This window comes from Trachypithecus francoisi, unplaced genomic scaffold, assembly GCF_009764315.1.
Source record: "Trachypithecus francoisi isolate TF-2019V2 unplaced genomic scaffold, Tfra_2.0 Lachesis_group13, whole genome shotgun sequence".
In the NCBI taxonomy this organism is placed as follows: Eukaryota; Metazoa; Chordata; class Mammalia; order Primates; family Cercopithecidae; genus Trachypithecus; species Trachypithecus francoisi.
The window spans coordinates 55,897,712-55,912,801 of NW_022681458.1; the positions used below are offsets into that span (position 1 = coordinate 55,897,712).

Below are 15,090 nucleotides of genomic sequence, written 5' to 3' on the forward strand. Positions count from 1 at the left end.
TGTTAACCTTAGAATCACACCAAATGGATAATCAAGAGAATGGCCTCATCAGAAAATCAAAAGTTGTACATTCTCCAAAAACATGTTATGGTATAGAATTTCATGTACCCAGGAGATGAAATTAATTAAACTTAATTCTAAAATTAATTAGAATTACAGGGCTCATCCATCTTTCAACTAATCTCTGAAACATTTTTCCATTAAAATGTAGATTGTACTGCAGGACCAAACTTAAAAGGCCACTGAGACTCAGACCATCATTTGAGAGTTTGGAGCCAGCAACAAGAGATGTTCACCATGCTGATAGCAGAGTTTATGGGCTAATTGTAAGGATGATATTTAAAATACATGAATTAACTTGTTAAAGTTAGATAAGTTGGTTATATAACTTACCAAAAGGTCACCTAGCTACTAAGAGTCAAGATTCAAACCCAAACAATCTGAATTTCCATGCATCTTATTTTCTTCCTCCTACCTCAGCCAGTCTTCTGGTGCTATTTTAGTAGCATTGGGCTCTCCACACAAAATGTTCAATGAGTGTTTACCAACCAAAATACAAAAGGGTGGAAACCAACTGTTTTTAATAATTAACTTATATTTTTCTTAACTGGTTTCCATTTTCTCTTTTCTTTGGGGTTCTAATTAATCTGTTTTTTCCCCCTATTATCTGCTTTCCCACAGTTGAGTTTCATAGCTGCATCTGGTAATAATTTCCCTTGTTTTGTAAATATCACCAGGCTTGAGATTGAATTCATTTTAGCATTATTTTCTGACTAATCAAGGTACATTCTTGGACCAGATTTGTGAAGGTGTCTCTCCTTTCTAGTCACTAACAGTTATGCTTCTCACTTACCTTACACTGGGGTTTTTCCTTCCAAGATGAAGAGGCTGTTTCAGGCATTGTCTTTGGTGTGGCCATGTCAAGCTTAGCAACAGCTCTTTTAACATGCATCTCCTTGGATTCTATTACCTGATTTGAGATTGCTTCAGTACTTTCAATATTTGCACTGGCTGTTGTCTGACAACATTTACTTAGTGACAAGGATTTTTTCAGGTTGTTGGTGCTTAGTGTTGACTTAGGAGAAACTTTGCTTTGTACTGGCTTCTTGACTTCTTTCACTTGATCTTCAAATACTTCAATGCCTTCTTTTGCAAAAGTCTCTCCTAAAACAACGTCATCTTCATCAGAATCTGGTTCCTCTTTTATGTAATTTTCCAAATACACTTGATCAATATCATGAGCTACTAATCGAACAATAAGATCATTTTTACTTTGAACATCTCTTAAGAGCTCCACCTTTGTAATATCAGGCTTTCTTATATTCTGAAATGAATTTCTGGCAACGGCCTGAAATTAAAAGTATAGCAAATATTAAAAATAAATTCCTAAATCACTTTCCTGTAGTTCGATTATGATGTAGCTATTTTCTTATAATTTCTAGTTTTGATTTAAGTAATATCTTCAAATATCGCTTAATTATATATTAGCAATAGTTTTAAAAGAAATAAAGACACATAACAAAACATATTTGTTGGCATGCCATTTTTTTATTAAGGTATTTATTACATACCTTAATCTAATATAACTTTCCAAAAGTCAGAGCAAGGTCTAGCATAATTAATTTAATTACTTCCTCTTTATCATTTATCTTGAAAGTTTTGTGACAGAAGTAGACAGGATAACCTATTTTCCAAAATCCTAAGTAAGGAATTATAGAGAAATCTAAATATACATATTTTCAAGAAAAAAAGGGCAACATATTCACTGATCTTGATTTTCAAAAGTAATGAATAACCCAGATAATGGTTTTAAAATTTTTACTCCCTATTCCTCCACTTTTTATCTTTTGGACATATTTTCCAAAAGATTCTTCAAAATATAAATCTTCATTTCTTTTCACTTCCTCAGTTAAATCTCAGTTTCCACTGTCAATGTTAAAGACAGATCAAAGAAAAGACAATTATAATTAAATGACAGAATTTCCCCATTTCTCTAGCTTTTGACCACTCCACAGAATCTCAAAATTAAGTTAATAATATTAGCTCTCAACCTCCCTTTGTAATATCATAAACCAGTTTTTCAGTTAATGGTGCCTCAAAGGAATATCCGTAGAAACAAAATACCAGAAGAATCTCTTTGAAACATTTTTAAAAATCAATTTTGATTATCTGTGCTATTGGAGGAAAACAGTGGTTTAGAAAATCCAAAATCATTTTATATGGCTTTGGGATATGTTACTACAAATAGTTTTAGTATGCATATGTCTGGTGTGTTAAGAATCTATGGTACCTTAAAACAGAGAATTAAGTCTTGAGGCAGAACTAACAAGAGTCTAGGGTTTCTAACCTATCTTTCTTTCTCTTCACTGCTGTGTCCTTTTGTTGAAGATAGATAACATTGGTAGCCAGATTGGTGCCAATCACATGCCTTAAATGAGTTCCCCGTGTCTTCTTCTTTATTGTGTTATTTTTAGGATGGCTTATTTTTAGGATACAATGGGGGTATAGGCATTGGGCAAACATTCATGTTTGAAAAGGGAGAAATTGGCCTGATAGAAGGGGCTACAGGCCTCATGCAAGTCCAAAACCCAGTAGTGCAATCATTATATTTTAAAGCTCCAAAATAATTTCCTTAGACTGTATGTCCCACATCTAGCTAGGGCACAGTGATGGAAGGGGTGGGGCTCTCAAGGCCTTGGGCAGTCCTGCCCCTGTGGTTTTTGTAGCACTGTTGGATACCCTTAGAGGTTGCTGAGTGCCTGAGGCTTTTCCACGCTGAGGGTGCAGGATGCCAGTGGATCTACCACTCTGAGGTCTGCAGAATGCAGACTCACTTCCAACAACTGCACGAAGCAGTGCCCCAGTGGAGACTCTGTGTGGGATCTCCAACCTTAACATGCCTCCTCTGCATGCCCTGGTAGAAGTTCTCTGTAAGGGCTCCACTCCTGCAGCAGGCTTCTGCCTGGACATGCAGGTTTTTCTGCACACCCTCTGAAATCTAGGCAGAGACTGAGAAGCCTCATTTACTCTTGGATTCTGTGTGCTTATAGGCTTAACACCACATAGAACCACCAAGGCTATGGCTTGCAGCCCAAGCTGTAACTGGGCCGCTTTGAGCCACAGCTAGAAAAGTAGCTGTGGGGATGTGAGGAATGTTGTTCTGAGGTTGCAGAGCCCATGAAACCATTTTTCCCTCCTAGGCCTCTGGAACTGAAATCAAACAGATTGCAGTGAGGGTCTCTGAAGTGCCTTTGAAGTCTTTTCTCCATTGTCTTGAATATTAGCACTTAGCTCTCTTTCAGTTTTGGAGATTTCTTTAACAACTGGTAGTTTTACAGCCATCTTGAATTTTTCTCTCAAGAAACAAACAAACAAACAAAAAAACTTTTTTTTTTTCTCTGCCACATGGCCAGGCTGATTTTTCTTTTTTTTTCTTTTTTTTTTGAGGTGGAGTCTCGCTGGAGTCCAGCAAGAGTGCAGTGGCATGATCTCGGCTCACTGCAACCTCTGCCTCCCAGGTTCAAGTGATTCTCATGCCTCAGCCTCCGAAGTAGCTGGGACTACAAATGTGTGCCATCATGCACAGGTAATTTTTGTATTTTTAGTGGAGATGGAGTTGGAGATCATGTTGGCCAGACTCGTCTCAAACTCCTGACCTCAAGTGCCCCACCCACCTCGGCCTCCCAAAGTGCTGGGATTACATGTGTGAGCCACCACGCTCAGCCAATTTTCCAAACTTTTATGCTCTGCTTCCCTTTTAAATATAAATTCCAAATTTCAGTCATTTCTTTCCTCCTGAATCTGAGAATAGGCTGTTAGAAGCAGCCAGATCACATCTTGAATGTTTCATTTATGAGAAATTTCTTCTGCCAGCTATCCTAGGTCATCACTCACATGTTCAAACTCCACAGAACTCTAGGGCATGGACACAGTGCACCCAAGTTTTTTGCTAAGGCATAACAAAAGTGACCTTTGCTCTAGTTTCCAGTAAATTCCTCATTTCCATTTGAGACCTCATCAGCCTGAACTTCATTGTCCATTGTCTGTTAACCAGTTCCAAAGGTGCTTCCACATTTGCAGGTATTTTTTACAGTAACGGCCCACTCCTTGGTACCAATTTTCTGTGTTAGGCCATTCTTCCACTGCTATAAAGAAATTCCTGAGAGTAGGTAATTTATTTAAAAAAGAGATTTAACTGGCTCATGGTTCTGTATGCTTTACAGGAAGCATAGTGGCATCTGTTTTTGGGAAGGCCTGAGGAAGCTTCCAATCATGATTGAAAGCAAAATAAGAGCAGACACATCACATGGTGAAGGCAGGAGGAAAATAATGTGTATGTGTTGGGTAGGGTGCAGGGGGGTGCCACACACTTTTAAATGACCAGATCTTGCAAGAACTCACTGCTGCAAAGACAGCATCAAGCCATGAAGGGTCTGTCCCCATGACCCAGACACCTTCCACCAGGATCCACCTCCAGCATTGGAGATTACAATCCAACACGAGATTTGGGCAGGGATAAATACCAAACTATATCAGGGTGTGAAAACTTAAAGCATTAATTAACATATTTACTAGCCTTGAGATTCAATTTAGTGGGTTGCAGAAGAGTGCTGAAAAAATTTACTCTAAGCTTATGCTCCAGGAAGCATAGTTCTATAAAACTTTGGTAATTGTCCAGGCTATGGACTACATGCCTAAGCATACTCAGCACTCTCACAAATGCATACCATCAGTTAAAGGGATCTTAATAAAAATCAAAATGTCTGATGGATCAGTGCAACCTTTCTGTTGGTGAGACAAATCTTTTGTCCTCAGTAGTAGTTTCCTTGTAATAAGGACATTATTTTTGGCATTTTAAATTCCCAGTTAAAATATTTGGGGACTGCGTATGGGGTGACAGGACAGAGTTAGGTCTAGAGCAATAGGAGAGAGGCTTATAAAAATAGCAGCAATACTACAGCTGGGTTTAGAAAATACAAGTGTGTAAATGGAAAGAAAATGGATACATCTTGAGAGGCCAGAGCAAATGGGAAAGGTTAATATAATTGAAGTAAAATAGAACAAATGTAATCTAAGAGTCTGCAGTCTAATGTCTGCTGATGAATGTTACTAAAAGAAAATGAGTACTACTCTGGTGCTTTAAATTTGAAAATTAAAACTATTTTAGATTGTTCCATATATCCTGATATTCTTTTAACTGACCTGCTTGAACACCTTTAGATATCCATAACGAACTAAGGAACTACACAAGTTTTCTGCCTTTAAATATTTAAATGACAATTATAACTTCTTTCAGTCTGGTTTTACTGTGAAGGGTATGTGCTTATAATCTCATTCTTAAAAAGAAGAATTCAAAAGGATTGTCTTAGGAAAACTAGTATGAGACTTTGAGTGAGCCACAGAACTAACATGACAAATCCTAGTGAATAATATGACTGTATGGATGAACTGATGCAACCAATTCTCCTATTGGGCTGAGCAACAGCAACAACAATAAATGCATTTTCATATACTTATTTGAGGAAAGAAATCACAGAAGAACCATGTCTCACTATTCACTCATTTTCATGCCATTGCTTTTGCACTTACCTCTAATGGTTTTACATCCAGTCTTCCAGTCTTATCCAATGAGGGACGTCTTTGTCTCTCTCTCTTTTCTAAATTAGGTGCTTCTGAGGAGTAATTTCTCCCACTTATTGATGCTCTTCTCAGTTCTGCTATGCTACGTCCGGTTACTTGCAAACACTCCTGCTTAAGCTTCTCAAGAGGTTGAGTTTTTATAGAAATAACTGCTAAGTGTTCTGAAATAATTTTTGGATCTATTTTGACTGGTTTTTTTCCAACATGTGGAACTATTTTAATTGGATATTCCTCTTCAGATAAATTTTGATCTAACTTTTCTTGCTCTAATTCAGGAATCACATTAAAAGCATGTTCTTGGGCCTTTCGAACAATTCTATTAATGTCTAGCTCTCCAGAGAGATCAGCATTTGAAATTGTTGAGCTAATTGTATCTAATGGAAAACTTGAAACTCCATCAATAATTAAACTAGCCACTTTTTTAGGAAAGGCTGTGTTTGTATCTTTTATATCATAATAAAGCTCTTTGTTGGTTCCTGATTGTTGCAGTATGTTGCTATAAACAGAATCAACAACCTGATAAATCATTTCTGTACTTTCTGGATTTAAACAGTGCTCTTCAGGATCAGAAATTATTAGACTAATGTTATTTCTGGAAATTTCAGTTGTTACCAATTTTGATAGTTGAGATGCAATTTTATTTAACTCAGGCTTTGATAAGTTCTTTTCATCTTTGCTTGAGGAACCTGGCAACCTTACTAGTTTAGCCAAGAACAAGGCCAACACCTCTTCTAAAAGTTTGGCATCTAATGTCAAAACTTTTCTGGGTGAAGGCTTTTCCTTAGACTTAAGTTCATCAATAATTTTGATCACTTTTTCCATAATTTTGACAGCTTCCAGAACTAATTCTGAATTTGATACTTCTTCCTCTACTTGAGGTTGAAATTCAGAATTGGAAATTGCGTTCACCATTAAAAAGCCTATTGTATCAGAGAGGACGTTGCTTTTACCCATTAAATCTTTAAATATAGAAGTGTAAGAGCCAGAGTGCTTTAAAACACTGGTATAAATGTAATTAACTATGTTTTCAATAGTTGCATTATCAGCTACAGGCACAGTAGGTGATTCCTTGGTGGGTGGTACAAGTTTAATCTTACTTTTGGAGATAAATTCTTGGACTGAATTTAGTACTTTTGAAGTTATTTTTTGCATATCAGTTTCTAGAGATTTGGTTCTTTCTTTATGCACTTTTGGAAATATAGATAAAAGCTTTGATAAAAACTTCACAGCAATTTCTTCTATTATGTTGTAAGACAGCTTATGAGCATGTGATGGTTTAGGTAGGGGCACATCAGTAGTTTCGAAAACATCTTTAAGGATCTTTTCAACAATGTTTTCAACTTCCACACACTGATGTGGAGTTAGCTGTCCACAAAAATAACTCTGCAACTGATTGCTAGCCAATTCTTGTAGAACCAAGTCAACTATGTTTTCTGAAAGGATTTTGCATCCACTGGTTACACAATTTTGTATAATCTCTTGTGATCCAAACTGTGGCAAGAGATTATTATAAACAGACTGAACCACTAATTGAATAATTTCATCATCATCAGATTGTAAGGTTTCTACATATTGTATAGTCATATATTTATCTTGGGAGATCTCTGTTGCAACTGCACTTACTAACTTCACTTGAAGGAAATTTAGTTCTGTGAACAAATTGTCCTCAGGTTCTTTTGTTTTAGTGCTGGATGTTGTTGAGAAAATTTTGGATAAAAGAGCAGAAATCACGTTCTCTAAAAATTTATGAGGTAACATTATTGTATATGGTGATGAAGTTTGACATTCTTTGCTGGCTGTTTGGGCCAACTTTTGGACCTCTTTAACAACATCCTTAGATTCCAGAGGCAAACATGCTGAAACTGAAACCTCATCACAAAATATCAAGTTAACCTGATGTTGGAAAATTTCATTTATGACTGCACCAGTTAGTCTTCTTGCTAAATTTTCTCCATTACTGTTTATATTCTTACAAATAGAGTCTTGAGATCCATATTCATTTAAAATATTACAAACAGAAGAGTGAACAACTTTGTTGACCAATGTTTTGTCAGTTGATGGTATCTTATCTGAAGAAGGTTTTCTTGTCATTTTATGCATAGGTGGCATTTTATCTGCAGATTTTATCTTAATGCTGGATGGTGTTTCATCTGTAGTTGTCTCTTTATACCTGGGAGGTACTTGAGGAACTGAAGACACTTTACCCACAGGGAACTGATTTCCCTTATCTGGCCTGAAAACCTTAATTTGAGCATCTGAAAACTCCTTTAACAGTGAATTGATGAGTTTCATAGCAGTGTCATAGAGTTTAGCTTGATTCTGCTTATCACTAACTTTTTGACATCTATCTTGTATTTGTGTTTCTGGTATAGAAGAAAAGATCAATTTTTTAACCATCTCAGTAATAACATCTTCTAAAAACTCAGCGGGAAAAATTCCAGGTTTACTCTCTGGTTGGTTTTGAGAATCGTCTGGTTTACTGGGTTCACTTTTAATCTCCTCTCTTACTTTCTCTTTTTCTCTCTCTTCCTCTTCTTTTTCTTTGGCAGGGACATTTTCGTTAGTTGAGGAGGATAATTTTTTTGTTGTAACAGACTGTGCTGGATCCCTGCCAATCTCTTGAATTACATTTAATACATTATCACCTGGGGGGCTTCCGTCGTAAGTGAGTTTTGAATAATATGCTGGTTCTGGAGAAGAAGATAGTTCTAAAACATCTTCATAAATATTTTCAATGACATTTTGAACATCTTCATAATCTGAGTGGTGTTCCTCATCCCTACCTGTTTGTGTTGGAGAATCTCTTCTCCCCTCACTGATTGATGTTTGAGTTCTTATTTCCAAAGTCTCTGTTTTAGTCCCTAGATTTCTCTTGGACTTCGAGGAGGGTAACTGAAAGAGCTTGTCATCTTTTTTGAATGATCTTTCTCTTGCATTGTCAGTCTTCTTCTTATAGCCTATTTCAGAATCTGATTCAAGTACTTCCTTCTCATATTCTGTATCATCAATTATTAATGAAAAATGTGTGTGTACCTCATGATCTTTCCCTTTTTTATCTCTTGGAATTAAATTTATTTCCTTCTCAATTTCTTTATTAAATGTTTCACTCAAATTTAGCTCCTGAGTATCTTTACTTTTCACAGTGGTAGTTGAAGAAGTAACTTTTGATACAGTCTCACTGTGTTTCTGAGTACAAATTCCCACTTTATTTTCATCCACTTTCTTTTCATTTGTCACACCTGTAGCCAACCCTGATGTCAGGTTAATCATGCTGCTTTTCATAATTGCATTTATAGAGCTAAGTACTGGATTTTGGATGTCACCTTTTTTCATTGAGGTGTCCTTGGTTTTAAAACTTTTCTTTCTACTCACTGTGCCTCTATTTATTTCCAAAGTGCTCATCGTGTTTCTGCAGTATGAGGTGGAAGAAGTATCTTTATATGATTGATCTGGTAAAGAAAGTTGGTTCTCTTTTGCACATCTGCTTATTTGTGTAAAGGTGTTTTGTAGTAGGTGTTGAACCCTTTGGGTGATGTTATCTGGATTTAGAAATGAAAAGAAGGTGGAAGACCAGTCTCCTGAAAAAAGTGGTTGAATCTTGAATGCAGACATTGCCTTCTGGGTTAGAGCAACAATCATCCCTATAGCAATGTTACTTTCATCACCTTTTTGAATATCATTAGATGTGCACTTTTCTATGAACTGATCATATACAAAATTGGATATTTTATCAACTGTCTCTTTATCAATTGCTGGAAAAGAAAATATTTTTTCAGCATTTGGTAAAACTTTAATTTCATTTTTCATAAATTCCCTTATCAGAGAATTTGCAAGTTTTAGAGCCAAGCCCGTAATATCTAGGTCTGTCTTTTCATTTTTCTTAGAATCTTCAGTAATAATGGGGAGAGAACAAAATTTGTGAACAAGGCCAACGATTATGTCTTCCAAAAATGTAGCTGAATATAGAGAAGGCTGTGTCTTCTCTTTACCAGATTTAGCAAGTTTGGAGACATGGTCATAATCAGATAAGTCACTGAAAGATGATTCTTCACCATGTAAAAATGGATGTAAATGATAATACATGATTTCTTTCATAATAAAACCAGCTAATTTACTGAGGAATGAGCGTCCTTTTTTGTCTGCATCTTTTTGTACTTCAGCTTGGAATTCAGATGTTTTCAAAATATTATTACATATGGAGTCAACCAAATTTTCAGTAGGTTCTAACTTCATACTTTCTGCATTATCCTCTGCCATGGAAAGTCGAATCTCATGTTCAGAAATTTCTTTTATAATTTCATCAGTCAATTTTGAAGCTATGTTCACAAATTCATCATCTGGTGGAACCTCTTTCTCTTTTAGTTCATTTTCAGTGTGAGTTGAAGGGTTGACATGTGCTAGAAGCCTGTAAATCATATCTTCTAAAAGAGAACAAGGCAACACAGTAATATATGATGGCAAGGCATGGCTATCCTTTGTGATTATGTTAAGCACATTTCTGATGATATTATCAGCTTGGGGGTATGAATAAGAAGAAGACTCTAATTCTCCTGCAACTAATGACTGCACTTGATAATCATATATTTCTTCCAATAGCAAATAATATATTTTCCTACCAAAACATATTGTGTCACTTTGTATAACCCTATGTATTTGAATCAGAGACTTACATTGATCTAATACTTTTCCATATACTGAGTTGACTATTTTTTGAACCATTTCTCTATATCTTTCTGAGAAACACAAATTTTCATCAAAGTTATCTGCAACTAAAATCTCTGATGTGGTGAACTCCTGAATAATTGAATTTACCAATGTTGTAACAATCCTGGTAAGTTTTGGTTTTGCTCTATCTGGGTTTTCAGTAACCAACATATTACGTGAAAATGCATAAAGAATTTTGCATAAGAGCTCAGAAATTACTTCCTCCAAAAAGACAGATGAGTTGACAATAAAAGATAATTCTCTTTGTTTAGGATCTATTGCTTTCAAATTATAAGTTTGATCAACTGCAGCCAAAAGGAGAGTTTTATCTTCAGATAAAAATGATTGAATATGATGGTTAAAGATTTCTTTTATTATAAAACTTGCTATTTTTGAAACAGGTATGTCACTTATGCTCTTCTTGTCTTTTGTAATGGACTGGTATATATTTGAATGAGAAAGATCAGCATAAATGGAATCCACCATAGACTGGATATCTTTTGCTGAAATCATACTCTGTTTTTTATTCCCATATTTAATAATACATATTTCATGTTTTGAAATTATTGACATAATTTCATTTATCAGTTTTATAACTGTATTGCTTAATTCTGATTTAGTAGTATCTGACTGCTCTGCACTGGTGTTCAATGGACTGATCTGAGATGTAAGCTGAGTAACTATTTTTTCCAAATGACTATGTGATAACATAGTGGTATACATTGTTGAAGCTTGTCTTTTGAATCTTGATTTACTTATATCATATTGAACTCTTTTTATTAAAACATTTGCACTGAGTTTGGAATGTGACTTAAAAGGTAGATTTGCTATAAGATCTGGATGAATTTGGAAATCAAAAATTGCAGCCAGGATGATATTAGTTATTCTTGCAGCCAATGTCTTTGTGTCATTTAGAAAATCTTTATTGGGCACTACTTCCATTTCATATTCTTGCAAAACTTTGCTATACACCATGTCAACAATTGTTTTGACTACATCCCTCTCCACTGGAGGTAAACACAATCTTTCCTCAGTATTATCTATAATGCTAACTTGGGCTTTTGAGAATTCCCCTATAATCAAATGTATGAGTTCTTCAGCTTTCTCAAACATTTCATCTTCTGAATCTCTTATGGATTTTGTTTGTACAATGCCTACTACCCTGTGGAATATTTTTCTTAAAACCCCAGAGATTACATCTTCCAAGAATGTTGAAGAGTAAACACTGGTATAAAATAACTTCTTTCTCTCATCATCAAAATATGTGTCTGATGAAGATAATGATTTTCCATTCACAAATGGCTGAAGATGTTTTTGACAGATATGTTTAATGATGAAACCTGCTATTCTATCGATAAGAACATCATTACTGCTTATGATATTTTGCACAGCTGATTCTTGAGAACCAGAGGTTTGCACAACATTTTCAAATACTGAATCAACAAGGTGCTGAATATCATCTTCTGAATAAATAAACTTGGTTTCTTCTTCCTCTTTTGAAAATCGAATTTCATGTTGGGAAATTTTCATCCTAATATCACTAATTAGGTTTGAAGCAATGTCATTGAAATTCACTCTTGATATATCTTTTTGAGTTTCTCTGTTTAGAACCAGGCTAGATGCAGAAGAAAATAATTTAGATAATAGTACTCTGATCATATCTTCTAAAAATGTGTATGGCAGCAAGGTGTTATATAGAGGTACACTCTGGCTTGGCTCAGTAGATTTACTGATGTTACTAAGGATGTCCTGAGCAATATTCTCAGCCACTGAATTAGAATAGGTAGAAGCTGACAAATCCCCAGAAAACAGTGGATGAAGAAGGTAATCTGAAATAGCTGCTACAATTAAATTGGTAATATTTTCCACAAAAATGCCACTATCTTCAGACTCTTTATCAACAGCAAAGTCTAGCCCATGCTGCTTTAAAGCATTTCTATAAACTGTGGTGACAAGTTCATCCACAATATCTGTATTGAAAGAAGAGAAAGACTGTTCTTTGTCATCATAAAGAATGTGAATTTTAGCTTTATTGAAATGCTTATTTATGGAGTTTACTATTCTTTGGGTCATGTTTTTCAACTCAATTTCAGTGTTATGTTTTGGGCTGAAAATCTTTGACAAAAGTCTGACAACAATCTCCCTTACAAATGAATCAGGGTGAATATCTAAGGGTGATTGCTTCTGAGGTCTGTGTGACTCTATCACTTCACTCAGAACCTGTTTAACAATAGTAGACACTGGATCCAGTGGAGTCCTTGGATGACATAAAACCTCTCCACTCAAAAATGGTTGAAGATGATTTTCGATAATCTCTTGGATGATACAGCTGGCTATTTGGTCAACCATAATTGGGCTTCGGCTCACTATACTTTTTTGTATTGAAAGAAGAGAGTCAGACATTTGTAAAATATTACAATAAACAGAATCCACCATCTTTTGGAGGTTTTTTCCAGTATATAGATATTGATTATCATATATAGTGAAACAGATTTTATGTTTTGAAATGGCTGACATAACCGTATCTATTATACAAGTGGACATTTCATTAAAATCAGAACTCATTAAATATTTTTTTCCTAAAGAGGAACACGTAATGGGTGGAGGAATTAGCTGAGATAAAAGCCTTCTTATGACATCTTCTAAAAATGAATGTGATAACATGGTACTATAGTCTGATGAAGACCTGGGTAGAGAAGTAAATTCTGTTAGGTTACTTTGAAGCTTTTGCAATATAATTTCAGGTTTGAGAGGGTAATATGAATGGGGTATGAGATATTCTCTGAAGCAAGATGGCAGTTTGTAGTCTAAAATCTCTAACAATATGCCATTTGTTATTTGTTCTGCTACTGAGGCATTGTCGTACACCAGATTATTACCACAGACCATTTTTAATTCATACTGCTGTAAAACATCATAATAAACTGAGTCAACAATTTTGCTAACTGTTTCTGTATGAACTTGTGGAAAATACAGCCTTTCTTCAGCATTCCGTAGAATGGTGACTTGAGCATTATTAAATTCATTCACTACACTATTGACAAGTAATGTATTCACCTCATTGAGCCGGGACACAGTGATGTTTTTATTTTTGCCCCACAATGACATAGAGAGATTAAAAAACAATTCTGAAATTATTCCTTCCAAAAGTGTGGCTGAATAAACACCAGCATATATACCTTCCTGATGTAGCTTATTATGAATGGCTACCTTATCCATTTCCTTTGTTCTCTGTTTTTCAAGAGGTGACACAGAAGAGGATTTTACTGCACAATGCTTATCAAATGGTGCTTGTATTTTGGAGCTAACCACACTGGGATTATTCATGGATACTGTCAAAGAATTACTGTCATAGCTACCAAGTCCTAAAGAACTTTCATTTTGTCCTAATTCTATTAATTCTGGCTTTCTTGCTTTTGTGAAACTGGACTGTATTTCTCTTGTTCTATAGTTCAAATACTCATTTGCAAAAGGTAGACTTTCTGGAGCTTGTTGTATACTGTGAGATAACTTGTCCATCAATGATTTAACCAAGCTGTGGGAAATGATAGTAAGCATACAGTCTGATGACAATAAGTCTTGATCAATTTCTGCCACATTCTCCAAAAGTTCTGACATGTAATCTACTTGAAGGCATTCATGGTCCATTCCTCCCTTATGATAATCAGATTTTCCATCTTCTATACTTTGAAGCATTTTAAAAAGTTGACATTTTTCTTCTGAGGTTTCCTCTGAAACAGATTCTTTATCAAGAAAAGCAGTGCTTGTGCATTCTTCCAAAAGTATTCTGATAAGTTTCTCACATACAACATTGAGAAGAAAAACTGATTTTGAGGAGAGCTGTAGGTTATTGGTAAGTATGCTAGGAGGTTGTTCATTATTTGAGGAGTAGAAAAATGTTCTTTGTAGTTTACCAGAATCCACACCCCTGTCTAGGCATTCATCTGGTGAAAATAAATCTGAAACAATATTAAAAACTTTATTGACTACTTCTTTGGAGTCATTTGTTTTTAGGTTACTAACCAGGCTGTTTAACTTACATGTAAGATAACTTAATTTATTTTTTTGAAAAGGTTGATCAATTTGTTGAGTAGAGAATTGCCAGTCTCTGGGGCCTTCCTGTCTATTGATTTTGTTGCAAACAGATACACTATTATTTCTATGCATAGAAAATGATTTGTTTCTTTCATTGCTTTCAAAGTGATGATCTATTTCTATTTCTTTGGACAGTACATGAATCACTCCTACTAAGAGATCCTGAAAGAGGTCATCAAAGCCACCAGAAACTATTCCTGGACAGTAAATGTATTTTGTTGGTATGGAAACCATTTTCTGTGCAATGTCAGCCTGTATAATTTTATTATTAAAAAGAATTTTAATAATGATTTCAGAAATACATAAAGCAAGTTCTCCAATGGAAATTGACCTGCTCTCAAACACTTGAGAATGAATTAAAATAATCTTGCTAAATGTTGCTTCTTGAATTTCCCATGCTTTCTCTTTTTCTCTACCCTTTTTGGTGCCATCAGAAATGCTTGAAGTTAAATGGTAAAGTACTGACTCAGTGAGATGTTCACAACATTGATAAATTGAAGAATCATTGTATATGTTTCTTAGGAGCTGTTTTGATTCATATTTTTTCCTTGACCATGTAGAAACAGCAGACATCTCTTCTTCACTAAAAACTTAAAAAGGAAAACATCGTAATTTTAGCATGGATTAAAGAAAAGATAGAAAATTTGATGT

At 35.1% G+C, this 15,090-nt stretch overlaps 1 protein-coding gene across 1 annotated transcript in view; it reads right to left on the bottom strand.

The window, feature by feature from the left end:
- FSIP2 (fibrous sheath interacting protein 2) overlaps positions 1-15,090 on the bottom strand; it is a 92,891-nt gene that overhangs the window by 18,281 nt on the left and 59,520 nt on the right. The window contains exons 18-19 of the mRNA XM_033230934.1: positions 5,590-15,029; positions 854-1,348 (exon numbers count right to left, since the gene is read on the bottom strand). Coding sequence (XP_033086825.1) covers positions 854-1,348; positions 5,590-15,029 — 9,935 coding nt within the window. The remainder of the gene's footprint in view (positions 1-853; positions 1,349-5,589; positions 15,030-15,090) is intronic.